The sequence below is a fragment of the Hippoglossus hippoglossus genome, chromosome 22, assembly GCF_009819705.1.
Source record: "Hippoglossus hippoglossus isolate fHipHip1 chromosome 22, fHipHip1.pri, whole genome shotgun sequence".
In the NCBI taxonomy this organism is placed as follows: Eukaryota; Metazoa; Chordata; class Actinopteri; order Pleuronectiformes; family Pleuronectidae; genus Hippoglossus; species Hippoglossus hippoglossus.
In genome coordinates, this window is record NC_047172.1 from 22,645,836 (window position 1) to 22,663,692 (window position 17,857).

At 40.4% G+C, this 17,857-nt stretch overlaps 2 protein-coding genes across 9 annotated transcripts in view; both read right to left on the reverse strand.

Annotated features, from left to right (window-relative positions):
• Positions 1-5,234, reverse strand: part of syt14a (synaptotagmin XIVa) — a 40,389-nt gene extending 35,155 nt beyond the window's left edge. For all 8 annotated transcript variants that reach the window (XM_034576593.1, XM_034576591.1, XM_034576590.1 and 5 more), the window contains exon 1: positions 5,194-5,234. In XM_034576593.1, the coding sequence (XP_034432484.1) occupies positions 5,194-5,206 (13 nt within the window). In that variant the 5' untranslated portion in view covers positions 5,207-5,234. The remainder of the gene's footprint in view (positions 1-5,193) is intronic.
• A 7,005-nt stretch (positions 5,235-12,239) lies between these two features.
• Positions 12,240-17,756, reverse strand: sdsl (serine dehydratase-like). Its single transcript, XM_034576616.1, has 9 exons — positions 17,636-17,756; positions 16,081-16,243; positions 15,852-15,888; positions 15,620-15,759; positions 15,438-15,526; positions 15,094-15,327; positions 14,878-15,008; positions 14,253-14,339; positions 12,240-13,503 (listed from the first exon to the last, which is right to left on the reverse strand). The coding sequence occupies exons 2-9, from the start codon at positions 16,225-16,227 to the stop codon at positions 13,400-13,402; spliced, it is 969 nt and encodes a 322-aa protein (XP_034432507.1). The 5' UTR covers positions 16,228-16,243; positions 17,636-17,756; the 3' UTR covers positions 12,240-13,399.
• Between the last annotated feature and the right edge of the window lie 101 nt (positions 17,757-17,857).

Consider the following 17,857-nt stretch of genomic DNA (forward strand, 5'->3'; position numbering starts at 1 on the left):
ATCTCTCAGTCTCTAAATGAACCTGGCAGGAAGAAGGTTTGTGTTAATCAGGTTGTTCATGAAACATCTTCCTGTTGACACAATGAAAGGCACAAGGAGAGCGACGTCAGCGCTAAGCCAATTAGCTGGCGGAGGATGCAGCATGTCAAAGATAAGCCTGCTTATACTTAACAGTTCAGCGGTAAGTTCACGAAGCAGCAACATGTCCCTCCAGACGACGTCTGCAACGCACAGACTGAGTTTTCTCCGTGTGAAGTCACAGATAACCACTGCTCCACATTACCAGGACTATCCATAGCCCGGGGACATGGAAACACACTCTCAAAGTAGTGCAGTTGATACCTTATTTTTAGAAGTGATACAGCCACATCGGCCAAATTTAGAGCCAGAATATTCATTTCACAAACACAGTGAAGGTGACACACCTGGAGTCTGAAAACAAGCACACAGACATTGATAACAAAGAAGAACATTTTTAACTTTCATCTTCCAAATGTTGTCTCATATGCTTCTCCAACATTTCTACTGGGACAAACTCATCACCAATACAATAATCGTTGGGTTACGATGCTATCTGACTGTCCCTCTGTTGTTTCCAGTACATCTCACAGTCTCCCTGCAGGCCACGTGACAGCCTGAGAGCCGACCAATAACTAAACTGCGCAAAAATCCTTCAAGTGACAAATCCATCGCCTTGTCTCCACCAGAACAAAAGGCCCTGAGATGACAGAGAAATCATCGTTGATGATGAGTGAGTGCAGTGGGTGTGCGATCCATCTCTGTGTGTCTGCTTTGCCCATGAGTTACACAGTGTGAGCGTTTTTGTTTTTGTGTATCCAGAAGTCAATGACACACACTGTAGGAATGACATGCTCATCAAACTCTCCACAGATCAAACCTCTGAGGGTCTGAAGAAAAAGAGAAGAGCCTGGGGGTGATCAACAGAGGAATATTAACTAACTGATTAAACTGCAGAGAAAGAGTCTTAAAACATCACAAGATAATAAGGTCAGTCTGTAACTCAACAAGAGAATATACAAGTCATGTAATAATACTGTTCTTAACTAATCAATTTAAGAATCAGTTAGTTGCTGTCACTGTTTTAATATGATTCTGTTTGCATGTAGTGGCAAACCAGAGGAAGATCTGTCTGCTGCTGCTTGAAACAACAGCGATGAGAGCTGGCTTTGTAACCATGGGCGATTTTTGCACTCACACAACACATAGCCAGTCATCAATCAATCATTCTGTCAAGTAGGTTATGTGTTCACCCCTGTTTGTTTGTTTGTTTGTCTGTTTGTTTGTTTGTTTGTTTTTAGCAGATTATCACGAAATATTGCAAGATGAAATGAAATGTAAATGGTGTTTTTTGACATTTTGACTGATTTCTCACGCAGGGAACAAGCATGGAACTTGATGAAAAAATATGTGGGTGACTGATATCTATGAGTGTGTGCGATGGAGTATTAGGGCCATGCAAAGAGAAAAAAAAGATCTGAGATTTTGATGATGAAGTCATACTTTACATTACATGTCATTTAGCTGATGCTTTTATCCAAACCCACTTAGAATTAGCATCCATTAGGAGCTATTTTTTGGGGGGTTCAGCATCTTGCCCAAGGACACTTCGGCATGGGCTGGGATTCAAGCCACCAACCTGCTGGTTGAAGGAGAATTGCTCTACCCCCTCAGCCCCCTACTATTAAGAGAAATACAAATTAAATTTACAAGAATAAAGTAATTATATTCAAAGAATAAAGTTGTAATATTACGAAAATATTGCAATTTAACACGTCGTAACTTAATGAGAAAAAGTCATGATTTTATGAGAATCAATAAAAAACACATTTTTAGGAAATAAACAGCAAGGAGAATTGTGCTCGCTGGAATTTCGTTCCTTCTCCAACTTGAACCAATCTCATTGTTTCTTGAGATACCACAAAGTCCCTTTGAATAGAATACAAATGTAACCAACGGTAACCTCACAGTCGAACACTACCAAACATTTCCTCCTCCACAAAAGAGGCAACTTCCTCGAAGTCAGAGTGGTTGTTTCTTGCCGAATCCTCTGAAGTCCTAATACTAATGAAAATGTAATATTACAACTTAATTCTCGTAAATTTACAACTGTATTGATTGTTGCAGTTTTAAAATGACTACCTAAATGCATATGGAAATAACTACAGAGTCAGCAGATAATTCTCTATGGGTGAATTATCTTGGATCCTATCAAAACGTCAGCATTGTGAGCTTCTCTGTTGTTGTCATTTTATTAACAAATTCTATTTCCACAGTTCAATCGCTCAAGCTCAGTACTCGACGAGGCTTCATAAATACACCACCCACATTGAGAGCACGAAGCCGGGCTGCTTACGATCTGCCGAGGCAAAAACAAAACGGGCCCGAACAGGATATGTGGAATCCATCCGGACCGACGGTCAATATGTCTGCAGCCTGTGACAGGAGCTGACGCACTGAGCTCAGTCGCAGGGCTGAGCCGTGGATCTGTCAATACAAAGTAAAGTTTTCTAATAACATTTGTCAAGTTGTCTTTATCATGTTTCATACTTTTGCCTCCATATAAAACATTAAAACTTTACCTCAGAGACATTTTGGAAACCCTGTTTTGCTGATACAGTTAGTCAGTGACTGGTTTCATAATCGATTAAATCAAATGTGAGAGTTTGCTGCATATGTCATTAATACAAAATTGTACGGGCTAACCTTCGTTTTTGGACATTTGGTGTCTCCACCAAATATGTTACCAACTGCAGTGTTGACAACCCTGTTGTTCGGAGTGGGATGTTTGCTTGGCCTGTGATAATGCTGGTTTCCCTTCGTAATAAGTCCCAGCTGCCACTACTACAGAGGGCTGATCACCTGTTTATTATACTAAACATATCATGTGTCCAAATCAAGCCAAATTCCACACTGCACGTCCGTGGGCCTTTAACAATGCACATGCCAAGTGTGAAGCTGAGAGGATGAGGTATGAAGATGTATGTAAGCCAGAGACCGACAGACCTCTAAATTCACACACAGTCACTCTTACATCATAACAGCTACATTAATATCAGGCAGAAGCCATTCCTGTTTCCTTTGTGACACCTCGCGATGTTCGTCCGACCTGACATCACAAGTACAGACAGAAACACCAGCCTCCCACTGGGGTGGACTGCACGGCCTCTGGATGCTGCAGGTGTCAGTCAGCCCCACAGCTGCTGTTGTAAATCTCAGCAGAGCCAACTAGCTGCAGTGAAACATCGCTGACAGGGCTGCTGGAATCATGGCCTTTCAGGAAACAGCACTGTGCTGACTAATGTAGTGGGAGGTTGAGGTCAGTGGACGGATTAGAACAAGCATATAACTCAGGTGAGGTGTGACTGTGGAGGTAGAGATGAGATTAAGGACTTTAGGGGTAAATAGTTGCCTCTTGTGTTGTTTCTTCTTGTGTTTATACACTTCAGACTGTTTCCTCCTTTGATTTTGGTTCATTGATATTGAAACCCTGAACCAGGGGATATATAAACTAGAGCTTGACAGATGGATGGATCCATGAATATGTGGAGGCTGATATTAAAGGGTAAAACATTTCTTATCAGATATATGGGCCAATAAATATATCTTTAAACAATGGCAATGATTCCCAAGATGTTGTTTTCAAATCCTTGTGCCAATGAATTGTTATTGAGGCTTGATATTATAAACAATAATAAATAATTATAAATACAACGAAACCACAAATACAATCACATGTGTAGAACTTGAAGAAAAATAAAAATTAAATGTAAACCCTTACTGTTTTCAAGTCCTGGATCTCTTGTCAAATTATACAAAAAATATAAAATCAAACACTAGACTAATGCATCACCTAACACTTCAGCACGTGGAATGGAGGAGCTGAGGATCAAACCAACAACCTTCTGGTTAGTGGAGAACTTCTTTTAGAGTAAACTCCAAACATAAATAACATTTATGTAGATTTATATTATATTCTATCACATGTTTCACTGTGTTTTTAATCAGTATGTCCTATATTTTGTGTTAATTCACTCCTCTGAAGGTCCCATATCCTGAGTTGCAAAGTCATTAATCAGACTTTGGTGTGTTCATGTGCTTGGAAGAATGTGGAAAAACTTGGACGCTGTAAACAGCTTGTGTTATATTTATGTGTTTAGAGTTTAAACGACACCTGGACACCTCTTTCTAATATTTGCATAATAACAAAGAGCCAAGAAAAAGGATCAGGTGACAAACATATAAAATTCTAACATTTGCACGTTAATCATATAAAAAAATCTGTATTCAATAAAAAGTCTGATGTCAGGTGCAAAAGACAAAAGTGTAACATTAAACCTATTCAAGCTCTGTTCAGAGCTAATCATAAAGTGTAAACATCGGCAACTTGTGTGCCAGAATTAAAAAATTAAAGTGGCATGTTTAGGAATAGAGTAGACTTATACACTGCTCAGCTATATGTTGTTAAATGAATTACACAATATCCGCTGCTGGTTGATATTTTTCCTGACTGTCATTCTGACTGAATGGGGTAAATGTTACCACTCTACATTATTACAAAACAGCTTATTTGCAGCTTATTTACAGCTTTGTAATGTCCTCTTTTCCAGTGGTATTCAAAATGCTGTATTTCACAGCTGTAAGCATCAGGACACTCAAACTGATAAAGTGAGCTCCAAAGCTGCTCACAGCATGTGGAGTTACATAAGCAGAGGAAGGTGTGGACACAGAGCAGGACACAAGAGGTAAAGGTAGAAACAGATGAAAGAAGATAAAGGCTGCTGCTTGGGGATCACTCTGTTTAAGACAAGTTGTAAAGTGCCAGCCTGCAGAGAGGCTACAGACGATCAGCTCAGGTTAACGTGAACCAAAAGCACCACAGAGTCGAATCCAACAACAGTGAGCTCAGTGAAAACAGTTTGCATGTGGATGTCGGTTAAAGGAGCGGAGCTGTCCTTTCAGCACCACCGACACGCACACACACACACCCCTCTGTCTCAGCTCAGAGAAAAAACACCGCTTTACACAAACCACACACAGAAACTACTTCCACTGACTCCACACAGACAAGGCACCATTCTCCTGGATTCACATCCCCCCCTCCGGTTCACAGTATCCACCTCTGACACGTACTGTTAATCACAGGCACAGCACAGACGTTATTGGCCTACTTACCATCAATCGCCATGATGTTCTTGTTTGGCTTCAACCAAAGCGGCCGGTGAAGAAGGGGGAGCGGCCCACTGTCAGGCTGAGGGAGGGGGGTGGCTGATGGAGTGGTACAGTCCATGAGACAGCGAGGGGCATGAAGCTGACTGTCTGAAACAAGTGCTGTTTTAATATCTTATGTATTATTTACAGCTGAGAGAAACTACTCAGCTCAACTTATCACTTATAAAGCTCAGCAAATTATATACTCCTTTATGTGACACATGCTGTATCCATTAAATAGATTGCAGCATATATATTTTTAATTTTTATTATTATTATTATTATTATGGCAAGTTAAAAGTTAATTTAGTTCAGCGAAGCTACATTATTATAATATTAGATGATAATGCATCTTAATAATGAGGAACTGCATAGATGACTATAAAGTTTAATTATGTACTAACCCAAAAGTGAATTTACATGGTCATAGTAAAAAATTATAGATTATATAATAAGATTATTACATATCATACTAATATGCTTACGGGATGAAATTAAATAAAGAATACAAGGTAGCTTCCTTTATCGTTAATCAATTACAAAATACTTCAACAACAGCTTATTGGGAAGTTGTGTTTGTTTATCCAAGCAAAACATTAATTTTGGACTAAGTAAAATAATATAAGATGTATTATACGCTACTACAGCTAAATAATGACGCCTGTTACATTTGATACAATTTTCGATGATTTAAAACGTGTACTGACTAAAGTAACAATTTTGCTTAGCTGAGCTATTAGTTGTATGAGATGATAATGCACTTATGTTAATAAGACTTTAAAATGTACCTCAATGAACCTGAATAATTTTTTTGTGATATCTACTGAATACAGGCATCTCTATTTAAAGCATTTTCTGACTAGTATTATTTATCTTCATCTTAAATTAGCTAAACAAGCTAGTTTAGGCAGCTCAATAGTAAACACATGAGGAAGATGCATTCGATTTCTTACACAGGATTAGGAGATAGTACAGTTTTAAAGTAATGCTAAATGCTAAAGCAGCTAAATAATGTAGCCTAACCAACCAAATAATGAATTTGCTTTACCTGCAGGAAAAGCTTACCTGCAAAAGCTTATTAGATGCTAATGCAGCCTTATCTTTTGCTGAATTAAATAGACTTGTGTGATACAAAAAACAAGAGGAACCATTCCTTTAATGAACTTTATTCTGGTTTGAGTTTTAAAGTGAAAGACAAATATTCATCCTTCTGTAAATGAATGCAAAGCACAGGAAAAGAATATCAGCTTTCTGAAGACACTTCTGTTTCATATATTTCTCATATTCCTGCAGGTAACTGATTAAATATGTACTCAACGGAAATGTTCAGCTCTGAGTCCCACTTGAATGACTCAGTGCGGCTGCTTCATGCCTGAGCTGTTAATCATCGTCTGATTGCTGATGGCTGGAAAAAGAACAAGCAGGGCTCTGATTCCTGGGTGCTGCTCTGATAATCAACACCGAGTGTTTGTGTCAGCCCTCGCACAACAACAGCCTGTTCCTACAGTCGCCTCCTGGACCGTCATCAGACAGAAATCCATCAAACAAGTGGCGGATATGAATGTCAGCACTGATTGCAGCGTAAAAACAGCAGAACCACAATCTTCAAATATTAACCCATCAACACCTCGGCTGTAGCCTTTGCTAACAAAAAGAAACTGCAATGTAACTTCAAAATCCTACTAAACATCCGTGAATGATGGGATCTGAATGTAAAAGTGTTGCATGGCAGCTAATGTTTACGCAATGTGAATCTTAAAGGTCAGGTATTAAATAGAGAAATATAATTAAATATTTATTCAGCATGTAGCAGGCATCATCGCTAATAAGAAAAACTATTCAATACTCACTGGGCTGTTTTTTAAAACAGCTGGACAGCAGAGGTGTAAGTATATTGAAAGTTGCAGAATATATTCAAATATTACTTGATTCTTATTTTACATTGAATCTTACATAAAGAGGTGGAAGGAGCCCATTGTGGCAGGATTGTGTAGAGGGTTGGACTAGATGGGACCATACAACTGGTGGGAAAATCACCAGGGCAGAATTCTTGAAGGTGGAACCACACTGATTCAAGTTCTTGGTCCAGTCAGAGTAGGACGTCCTCCTGAGTCCTGCTAATCTGTACAGTTGAGGTCTGGTGGGTCTGCCAGAGGAAGGGCTCATTCGAGCCAAACCTGAGCAGCTGCCCAAGGAGTTTGGAAAACAGGAGGTACAGGTGGCGACCACGACCATGTTCTGAGGGCGATAGCAGACTCCATCTGCACTGGCATCAACAACAGCAAGCAGCAGCACCCAACCCAGGGCGTCATCGCCTTTGTGCAAGCAGGGCTTAAGCCTCAGACAAAGACCCAGTGTTTGGCACTCGCTGGTAGGGAAGCAGCATATGTTCCTCAAAATGATTGCAGTAACCACACTTAGGACTGACATTGTACTGATGTTCAGGTTAACCACACAAGTGGTGTTGCTTGTGGTGACTGTTCCTTGGGAAGACGGGATGGAGGAAGCCCAGGAAAGAAAACTAGCAAAGTATGCTGACCTAGGGTTGAGAGTTGACTACTTCTGGGTATAAAGAGTAGGCATGACAAGCTAATGCTTCAGCCTATGCCTTTTAGGTCTATACATTAGTTTTTTTAAATTTATTTTCTTTTGTAAACTTATTGCTTTGTTTTTTTTGTAACGAATACTTTGTTAAAAATCTTACTAACTAACTAACTAACTAACCAACTAGACCTGTTAGCTGAGTGCCAGAAGAACAGGTGGAATGTTCACTGTGAAAGTGGGATGTATGCTCTTCATAGGCTCCTCCTTATCAGTGGGCTGCAAGGGAGGAGAACCATCAAAAACATCTGGGAAGCCGCAGAGAGGTCTTCCTGCTGGCTCTGGTTGAAGGGGGGGGATGAGTGGTGTGAACCACCTGGACACAAGTTGGGCCTGATTTCCCCCGGTTGGGTCGCCTGGGTGAAGGTGTCTGATGTCAAGACCCGAAACACCTGCTGACCCCCATCACTGACTATGTGTCCATGTTAGAACTACAAGCCTACTAGTGGTAGGAGTGTGTGCTACTTGGTGCCTAAGCTTTAAACATTAATGACACGACATAAACACAAGTTATTACGAGCACGTTATCTAGTAATTATTGTCTTCAGTAGTCTATATTTATTCTGGTCTGATCTAAATCGCTCTGTGTTACTGCAGTCGGCCCATTTCCTGACGGTTCATTAAACTCCATTCATTTCTATCTAATCACAATGTAATTAAGCTGATTCTGCTCCTGCAGTCTTTGTCAGTCAGGTTCTATTGGCTGCTCATGTTCGTCTCTCAGCTGACTGAAACGCAAACACACAGTTCGCTCCATTGTACAAAGTATAGCTGCGCTTGTTTTGTTTCAGCCTCTGAAAACATGCAGCTGTTGTATTATGCAGATGTTAATAAGAGCCTTAACATAATAAGAAATATAAAAGCCCATCAAGTCTGATTTGGAAAATGCAATTTTGTAGTCCCATGCTGTCACTGGGTTGCCATGGATACAGCTGTTTCATGAGCTTTACCTTGTGATACCATGTAAAAATATTATTCAGTAACACACTATATCTGTGCCCTCATTCTGTTCTCCTCTAATTTTAGAAACCTTTTTTCAGTCATGTTTGGCAGGAATTTAAAGAGGGATGTGCACAAGACAGAATGAAAGACAGATTTGAAAGAGGAGACTGAGAGAATTGTACACAAAGCACATATTTCAAAAAATGTTAGTCATATAATCCAACATGAAGTTTACATAAAATGATATCACTAATTGATGGATACCCTCCACATCTTCTTCTCCTTATAAGTGCAACACTGCGATGTCTGAGATATTATTTGACTTATTGACATGATGCAAACTGTGTGACTAACCCTCTGAACAAAGTCAAGGCTTCTACCAATAAACACCTCGACAGCCAGCTTCGATTAAAGGGGGCGTGTTTTTCTCTTCTCATTTCCTCAGCAGATGCATCACCCAATGCAAAGAGAGGCAGGTCACCAATAATGGATAGATATACATTGTTGGATGGAAACAACCATGTTGCACCTCTAGTAGCTGTGAGCACACCTGTCAAAGAGTGATTTCTCCCTCTCAGCCCACAGGTAAAAACTGTATTAACAGTATTAAGTTGAGGGGAGAGAATATTTGCAAAGAATAAATATAATTGTGTATTTGAGAAGTTACGTTTACTCTTATTTTATACCTGAGGAGACAAACATCCAGAGTCACACAATGAGACTTTTGGGAGTGATTAAAACAGATTCAAGAATTACACAATTACAAATGAAAAACAAGAAATTACCAATGCATGTCGTATAGATTAATACATTTGGCTTCAAAAGCAAGCTTGGCCCAGCATGCTGAACCTTTTAACATAACATTTACATCAGTGTTTAAGTTGGGTTATAGGCTTTTATTTTGAACATATACAACAAGGCACAGCAAACAAGTGAACCTTAGCAACAAATGTTCAACATGAATAAATCAAGTCCGAAAAGAAGAAGCGAATACTTCATCAAGTCGTGCTGTAATGTTGTGAAATGCTGTAATGTTCCAGCTGTTAATTATAAACAGCTTAATCACAATAAAAAAACATAAACATTCATGACTGTCTTACTGTGCCCTGTTTTTTCAATCCCTGTCACTGTTATCACACAGAACTAACAAATTCATAATGTGATAAAAACCTGATCTGAGTTAATATATATTTTTTAAAGATAAACTATTGAATTAAAACCAATAAAACATCATAAATGTCAAACAGTCAATAAAATATATATTTCCTTCTATGTATAGTTTTTGGAACAGGGTTATTAAACATGAATGCATGGTGACTTTATCTTATTCTGATGTCTGTTGTGCCTGGGGAGGGTTGACTCTCTTAAGCTGAAACTCTCAACGGACAGACCACAGATTTCTCAGAGTTTACTGTGAAACTCAAGAGTACACTGTTAAGCTTTATTGTACTTTTATATTTCACTAAATACACAGTAACAAAACAATAAAATATCTTCACAGTTAGTTACAGCAGTTTGCACGGAATTGTGGGAAAAGTGTACGATGCCATTCGTCATTTACAGTAACTTCTTGTATTTTTGGAAATTACAGTAACATAGTAGTCAAGACATTTGCGGTGGTGCTATGATTGAAGTTTTGAGTCATCACTTCTAAAGGCAAATTAAAACATGACTCTCACGTACAATGTGAATCAATAGATTTTAAGCTGTAAATGTAAATAAATAAATGCAAGTGCCTACAGACACAACTTCCCAAACACAGACACGTTTCCCTCTGTCTCCTCTCCATTCATCCTTGTTTACTGGATTCTATTTTTAGCTGCAGCTCTGTTTAAATGCCCTCTGCTGGGCTCATCAAAGCTGCTCCTTCCTGTTGTCATAGAAATGGAGCTGGCCGTTAGATGCTCTGTCTGCAGGCTGCATGCGCCACACTCACCAGCAGGGGGAGCACAGCTGTGGGTCAGTGACATTCTTCTGAACAGGTAGATATATACATCTTACTCAGGAAACATCAGCACAGACATGAAATGTATACCACACTAATGTTGTGGCAGTAGTGAGAGGTGAGCAGGGCCACGACAGTCATGCCCAGTTCATGTTTGACCTTGAGCTGTGAACACCAGTGTGACTCCTGGGAATCAACCTCATCAGCTCACTGCTGTTATGGTGCTGCTGGGAAAATTGGTTCTTCACAGCAGCATGTGTTATTCCAACCACCGCATTGAAACTGAATGAGATGCGTTTCATAACCGCAGTCTCCGGACTTAGTGTGTTTACATTCATTTTATTCACCGTGGGGAACAAGGAGGGTTCATAGCAACACACGTCTCCGAATAGATTTAAGAATAGATCAATGTAAATGTCAGAAGAAGGCTGCAGCTCCCTCGTGGCTGTCTAACTGATGTATGGAAAATATATTCATGATGGATATAATGCACATGTGATCAAAGATTTCAAGGTGTTTAATATTTCCTACCAACTGTCTGTCAGCTCACAGGCTTAATTGTATCAGACCTTGGATCATGTAGTCATATTGTAAGTGATGGGTAAACACAAACTGTAGTGACTGATAAGAGAACCATCTGTGTAACCTGGTACATTGATAAAGGTAATGCAGAGGCTGAAAAAAGATTTAATTTTAAGTTTTATTTATTTGACATTATGATCATTAGAATACCATCATCCCGCCCATTGAGTGCGTAAACTGACTGGTTAATCTCACAGTCAGCCAAAGCATGAAAATGAGAATCATGACTGCTGACTTTGTGTGTTATTATGTTGATCCAGTTGAATTCCTCACAGTTTTGTTATGGTTGATTCTGCTGAACAGGGGAAGAGTTCACTGAATAGTTCCATGTTAACGTGCCTTGAGTAAAAGTTATTAGCCCGTTTTTTAAATTAAAATATTTCTCTTTTTTTTAAGAAATGCAAAAATACAAACAAATACACATTTGTAAACAACACAAACAAAACAAATATCACTAAGTACGAAGGCGATGTGTAAAGATTCTCATCCAGGTCAGGGTTTTACAAGTTTAACTCCTGAAGAAAGTATGGAGCCCAGACCATCCCATCCCCGAGATCCAGGCCACTGATCCCTTCATTAAAAGAGAGTACCAAGCCTCTATAGTTGATTCTGCTGCGGAAAAGGGTTAATATAATCTGGGGGGTAACTTGATACTGGTGTTGCTGGTAAGAAGCTAACAGTTTTTGACTGTGCTGTAATGGCTGTGAAATGAAGGTTACAATTTTTTTGTTTTGTTTTTGAAGCCCTGTCGATTGTAAGTAATAAATCGCCTTTGTTGTACACTTTGCACGCATCTAAACAATCAATCAGCAACCGTGGTGGCTTCTTTTGATTGGCAACGGGTCACTACACTGATTATCCATTTATAATAAAATGTACAACACATGAATGTGTGCAAAGAGTGAGGGGCTCCATTTGGTGCCTGCACTCAGAGCACTCGCCCCTGATGCAGGCTGAACAGTGAGGAGCTGAGCTGTTACCATAGTAATACAGAGGCTCCTACACATAACACAACTTGAGTTTAAATTGGATGTGCAAGTAAAAATCTAACGATCTGATACTACAAATCTGTTGTTTTCATTTAAAATATACTACATAAGTTTAAATTACTGCCTTGAGAAAAGACCGAAGAAATAATCAAATGCACAAATATCAATTAGTATGAAATATAAGAGCAGTTTTCCTAAGTCTGAGAATGTCAGTGCTGCAGTGATGTAGAATGAATTAATGATTAAGTTACATCAATAAAAATATCTTATCAAACAATTGTTTCCCCCATTAAAGGGATAGTTCACAGAAAAATTAAAATCCACTCATTATCTTCTCACCACTATGCCGATGGAGGGGTGGGTGAAGTGCTTGAGTCCACAAAACACTTCTGGAGTCTCGGGGGTAAACAGTGCTTCAGCCATGGCGGCCTCTTTTTCGGACGTAATAAAACAACAGAGAAAAAACATAACATGCCTCCATACTGCTGGTGTGGTGTCATCCCAGTCTACGTCTGAAGAAGAGGTCACCAGTTACTTCAATTGTATTGACAACACTGTTTGCCCCTGAGACTCCAGAAGGGTTTTGTGGCCTGTGAACACTTCACCCCCCCCCCCCCCCCATTGGCATAGTCGTGTGTCGATAATGAGTGAATTTTCATTTTTCTGTGAACTATGCCTTTAAGCTTTTCTGTATCTGACTCAGACTGTGCACGGTCTGTGCATTTCGGAAGAGTGGACTATGGCGCCATCATGTGGCCATACTTTGTAATTGAATAATGACGATTAGGTGAGTTTGTGTTTAAACATTTTTAATCGCAATGACTAATCCAATAATTTATAAGTGCAGAATTTGACTGTCAATTAGAATTTTTTTTTTTTGTAAGTTAGATCTGACACTTTAATGTTAAAGGGACTATAACACAAAAACTGACCAATATTACAAACAGGAGCTTTGCTTCTAAATTAAACAATACATTTCTTCATTTCTTTTTTCATATTTTTATTCTAATTTCCTGGAGTTAATCTTTACTCCATCCGTCCTTTCATAAATCTATCCACATATAAAAATCGGAATTAAAGCAATGATGTTTTAGCTGTTACATACAGTAGCTTAGGTCCGTAGTTTGTTTCTGAGGTTGTTCAGCTGCTCCATGTCCACGCTGCTGCCGCCACACACGATCACCAGCAGGGGGCCCAGGGGGGTCGGAAGGCGACCTAAAGAGAAAGGTCAAGGATCAGCCTCTGCCGTCATCTACATCTGTTACAACAGTATGTGCACACACCGAGTTTTTAAAAAGATGTAATCTTGTTCCACAAAGTAAAACAATTGAAGTACATCCTCTATCTGTGAAACACCAACATGGCTTCAAGGTGAGACCAACTAATGTACACAAGCATGATCATAAGAAAATAGGGATGGTTAATAAAACTATATCAATAATCATCTTGATAATATTTTCAACAGGAAATAACAAAAGTTCAATATAATGCTTTTCACATTGTGAGGAGGTTTAACACATAATTGATAGACCTCAGATTTGTAACATGTTTTACTGTTTATCATTCTCTGCTCATGAAAAAGAGTTTTTATCACGATAATAGTCAATATTATTGACTGGTATGAAAATGTATCTCTTTATAATTTCAGTCAGACAACTCGTGTTTATTTATTATGTTTGTTAGAGCTTGGCGTAGAGTCAATGGCCTAATGACTTCCCCAGATATAATTACAATGATAAAGTGGGGGGGGGTGATGTGCAAATATCTTTAACCCCCTGTCAGAGCCTCCAGGTGGATGCTGGGGTGGTGGACGGGAACCACAGGAAAAGAACCCTAACCCTAACATTGATTTGACCGTCTGTACTGGCTCGCAGGCGTCGCTCCATTTTTGGCCAATTCTTTCAGCCCCATAAGAACCAGGAGGAAAGAAAGACAAGGAGCAGCAATACATTCAGTGTAGTTACCTTCATCCTGCAGTCTGTGTAGAAGACCACTGTAGACTGCTGCTAGTGCTGCTCCACACGCCATCTCCACCAGCACACGCTCCTCATCTGTCAACAATGTAAACACACACACACACACACACACACACACACACACACACACACACACACACACACACACACACGTAAAGTAAAACAAAGGCAAATCAAAGATAACTTCATTATAAAGGCTTAAGGCTGTTATAAAGATAAAAAGCAGTGTTCTTAGAATCGGAATGATGGTACAGTGGAGGCTGGAGCAAAATGGTTCTCGGTTCAGATCCCAGTTCGGGGTCTTTCTGTGTAAAGTTTGCATGTTCTCTCAGTGTCTGAGTGGGTTTTTCCCTGGGTACCTCCCAAAAGAGATGCACATTGGGGATGACATTGATTCGAGACTCTAAATTGACTGTAGGTGTGAGTATGAATGCCTGTATTTTGGCCATGCATTATGCTGGAGAACTGTCCAGGGTTAACCCCGCCTTTTTCCCCAATGTCAACAGGGATTGGCTACAGACCCCCCACGACCCTCAAAGAATGAGTGGTTTGAACAATGGATGGATTTCATTTGTTCACAAATCATTCTGGATGTTTGAAAACACACACTCACCCAGGAAGGTTTCCACGGCGTGCAGGGCCTGCTGGTCTGTCACCAGCTCCGAGACGATCTTCAGCTCGCTGCACTGACTATATTTAAAGGCCTGCTCGCACACCGTCTTTGCTCCGAGACATTTGGCCTCGCTGGGAGAGGACACACGGAGCCAGAGACCAGGATGAGGATGTATTTCATCACTGCACAAAACTAATGAACTCTTCAACTTCTTACCTGGTGATGTCATCCAAAGTGACCCTCCTCCCTGCCTTAACAGCGGCATTAAAACAGTCTGCGCCCACTGTCTCCATGGCGACGATCGGTACGTCCGTCCAGCCTACGTCCTTCAGGCCCTGGACGACTCCACACAGGAGCCCTCCTCCGCCCACAGACAACACCACGGCTCCAGGCTTCCCACTGGGGCCCAGTGAGGCCGCGACCTCTGAGATCACACTGGCGTGGCCCTGCCTGGCGGTGAGCACAGAGAGAGGCGTACATGTTATCTGAGTATAAGTATCTTAAAGTTTAGTTGATGCATTGCACAAACAGTACACTTTCATTGTGATGAGTGTTTCTACCACAGCAGGGGGTGATCGAACGGAGGAACATAAGTGAGTCCTTCAGTTTCTGTCAGTCTGAGAGCTTCTGCGTTGGCGTCATCCCAAACCTACAACGAAACATTTTCCAAAGTAAAAAAAAAAAGAAAGCGATCTAGCTTCTGTGCCACAAAGAGATCACTGACATGTTTGTCACACTTTACCTTCCCTACGATCTGGACTGCAGCCCCCTGATCCTGTAGTTTCTGAATGACCATGGGAGGGGAAGAGGAGGGAACCACGATGGTGGCTGGTACACCCATTTTTCTTGCTACGTATGCAGCGGCCATACCTGCGTTACCACCTAGAATAAAGCCCACAGTGTTTTAGTATAGTAGAGTCGACCAATTGGTTCCTTTCTAGTAGTGTATTGTGTATTTCAACATGAGGTGTCACCTGAAGAACAGACAACTCCTTTGGACTTTGTGCCGAGCTGCAGAGGAGAGCAACAATATGAAACAAGGGCAACTCAAGTCTTTATATATTAATAATAAACACATAAATAAATAATCAATTAACTAATGAGTTAAACTCTGCCACAGTCCACCGGTGTTGTCCTTTGGTTATGTAAGGTCTGTGGGAGAAAAGGCTCTTATCGGCTCCAGCAGGGGTTCGGGGCTCCTACCTGCTGACAGAGGTGTCCGATGCCGCGGATCTTGAAGGAGCCAGAGGGCTGTGAATTCTCCATCTTTAAATAGACAGGGGTTCCCGCCCGTCTGGACATGCTGACGCTCTCCAGCAGTGGTGTGTTCAGGTGGAAATGCTCCGCCATGATGTAGCTACAGTCACTGAAGGGCAAACAACATGTTGGACATGTTGAAAATCAATGTGACTGTGACAGCAGGTAGGATGTTCTACCGTAGTCAGGCTGCAGGGTGTCGAAGCGAAGACCTTTTTATTTCCTCTTGAAATTAAATTTTCGACAAAACTTGTGTTGGAAACACACGACAAAAATTAAAATGTTCTTGTTCCAAGTAAACACAGTTATGTCCGTTATGACTCCAACGCCTTGATCTCCATTGTCCCAAGTTTAAAAAACTGTCAACACGAGTATTGATGCAGCACATAAAAATTATTTTCTTCATTCTAGCAGAATAGAGACATTTCTTTGTGACCTTTGGCGGCGACGTGTCTAATATAATTAAGACACATCCCATCTCTATGTGAGACAGTTTAAATCAATTCAGGCCTTTTATTTGTACATTCTCCGATGTTTTAAGGACCTGCAGCCACCCTGGTCTGTTTGTGGTTTACAGGACCGAGAGGTTTATAAATGTATCTAATATAAATTGGTATTACAGTTCTCAGCGGTGTCCCTTGCCCTCCACTTTGTTACGCAGTAGCCAGACTTTAGATTGAACTTTCTCTTCACTGGCTTCCAGTAAATTTTTGAATTGATTCTAAGATTTGATTGCAGACTTTTAAGGCCCGTTGGGGACTTGCACCTCAGTACATTTGAGATCTTTTGAAACCATATGTACCCGGTCAGAGCCTGAGGTCCTCAGTGAGGGACCCGCACGCCATTCCACAGTCCTGGCCTGACCGGGCCTTCTCTGTCAGGGCAAGCGCCCCCCTCCTGTTTTTATAGGTGTTCTTTCTCTTACTTCTTACTTCGGATCTTACCAACTTTTTTTCTCCAAAGTTTTATTTTTACTTTCTTCTCATCTGTAACACTTTTTATTTTTTGTATTTGTGATCTTCAAATTGCTTTTATAATCTCCTATTGTTTGGATTTAATGTTTCATTTGTAACTTGTAAAGCACGTTGTAACTGTGTTGAAAAGTACCTTATAATAAAGTGTATTATTATTATTATCATATGCACCCTGCAAGTCAGATGCTGCCTTCAAATACTGCAGGGAGACACAGTGATGAAGAGCGAGGTGCACATGACTGGTTGATGTGACCAGTGGACAGATCATAACATATTCATACTGCAGCTGGTCACAACATATCTCATTGTGAGGCTGTAGTTCAGATTAAATCGCATTGCACTTGTGATTTTCTTTCATTCTCTAACTCTTCGTTGTTGTTGTTGTGAGTAACTTTGTGTAAATAATCCTCTACACGCTGCTCCCACAACAACAACCAGTGTAAACTGATGACCTGTGTAATGACGCACACATCGTCCTCTACGTCACTCATCAGGCGACTGGACGTGGCTGATAAATAATAACTTACATTCGGAGAAGACGAGCCCCTGACCGTCAGATGATAAACTGTGAGCATCATTACACAGTCATGTGATTCTTCATATGTAGCCTGTAGCATGTAGCAGCTAGCGAAACACTCTCACTTCCGGTTTGTACTTTCAAAATAAACGTGCTACGGGATTTCTCAATACCATGAATGTTGTGACAGTGGGAATAAATTACTGTATTAGTGCAAAGTGGATTCACTCAA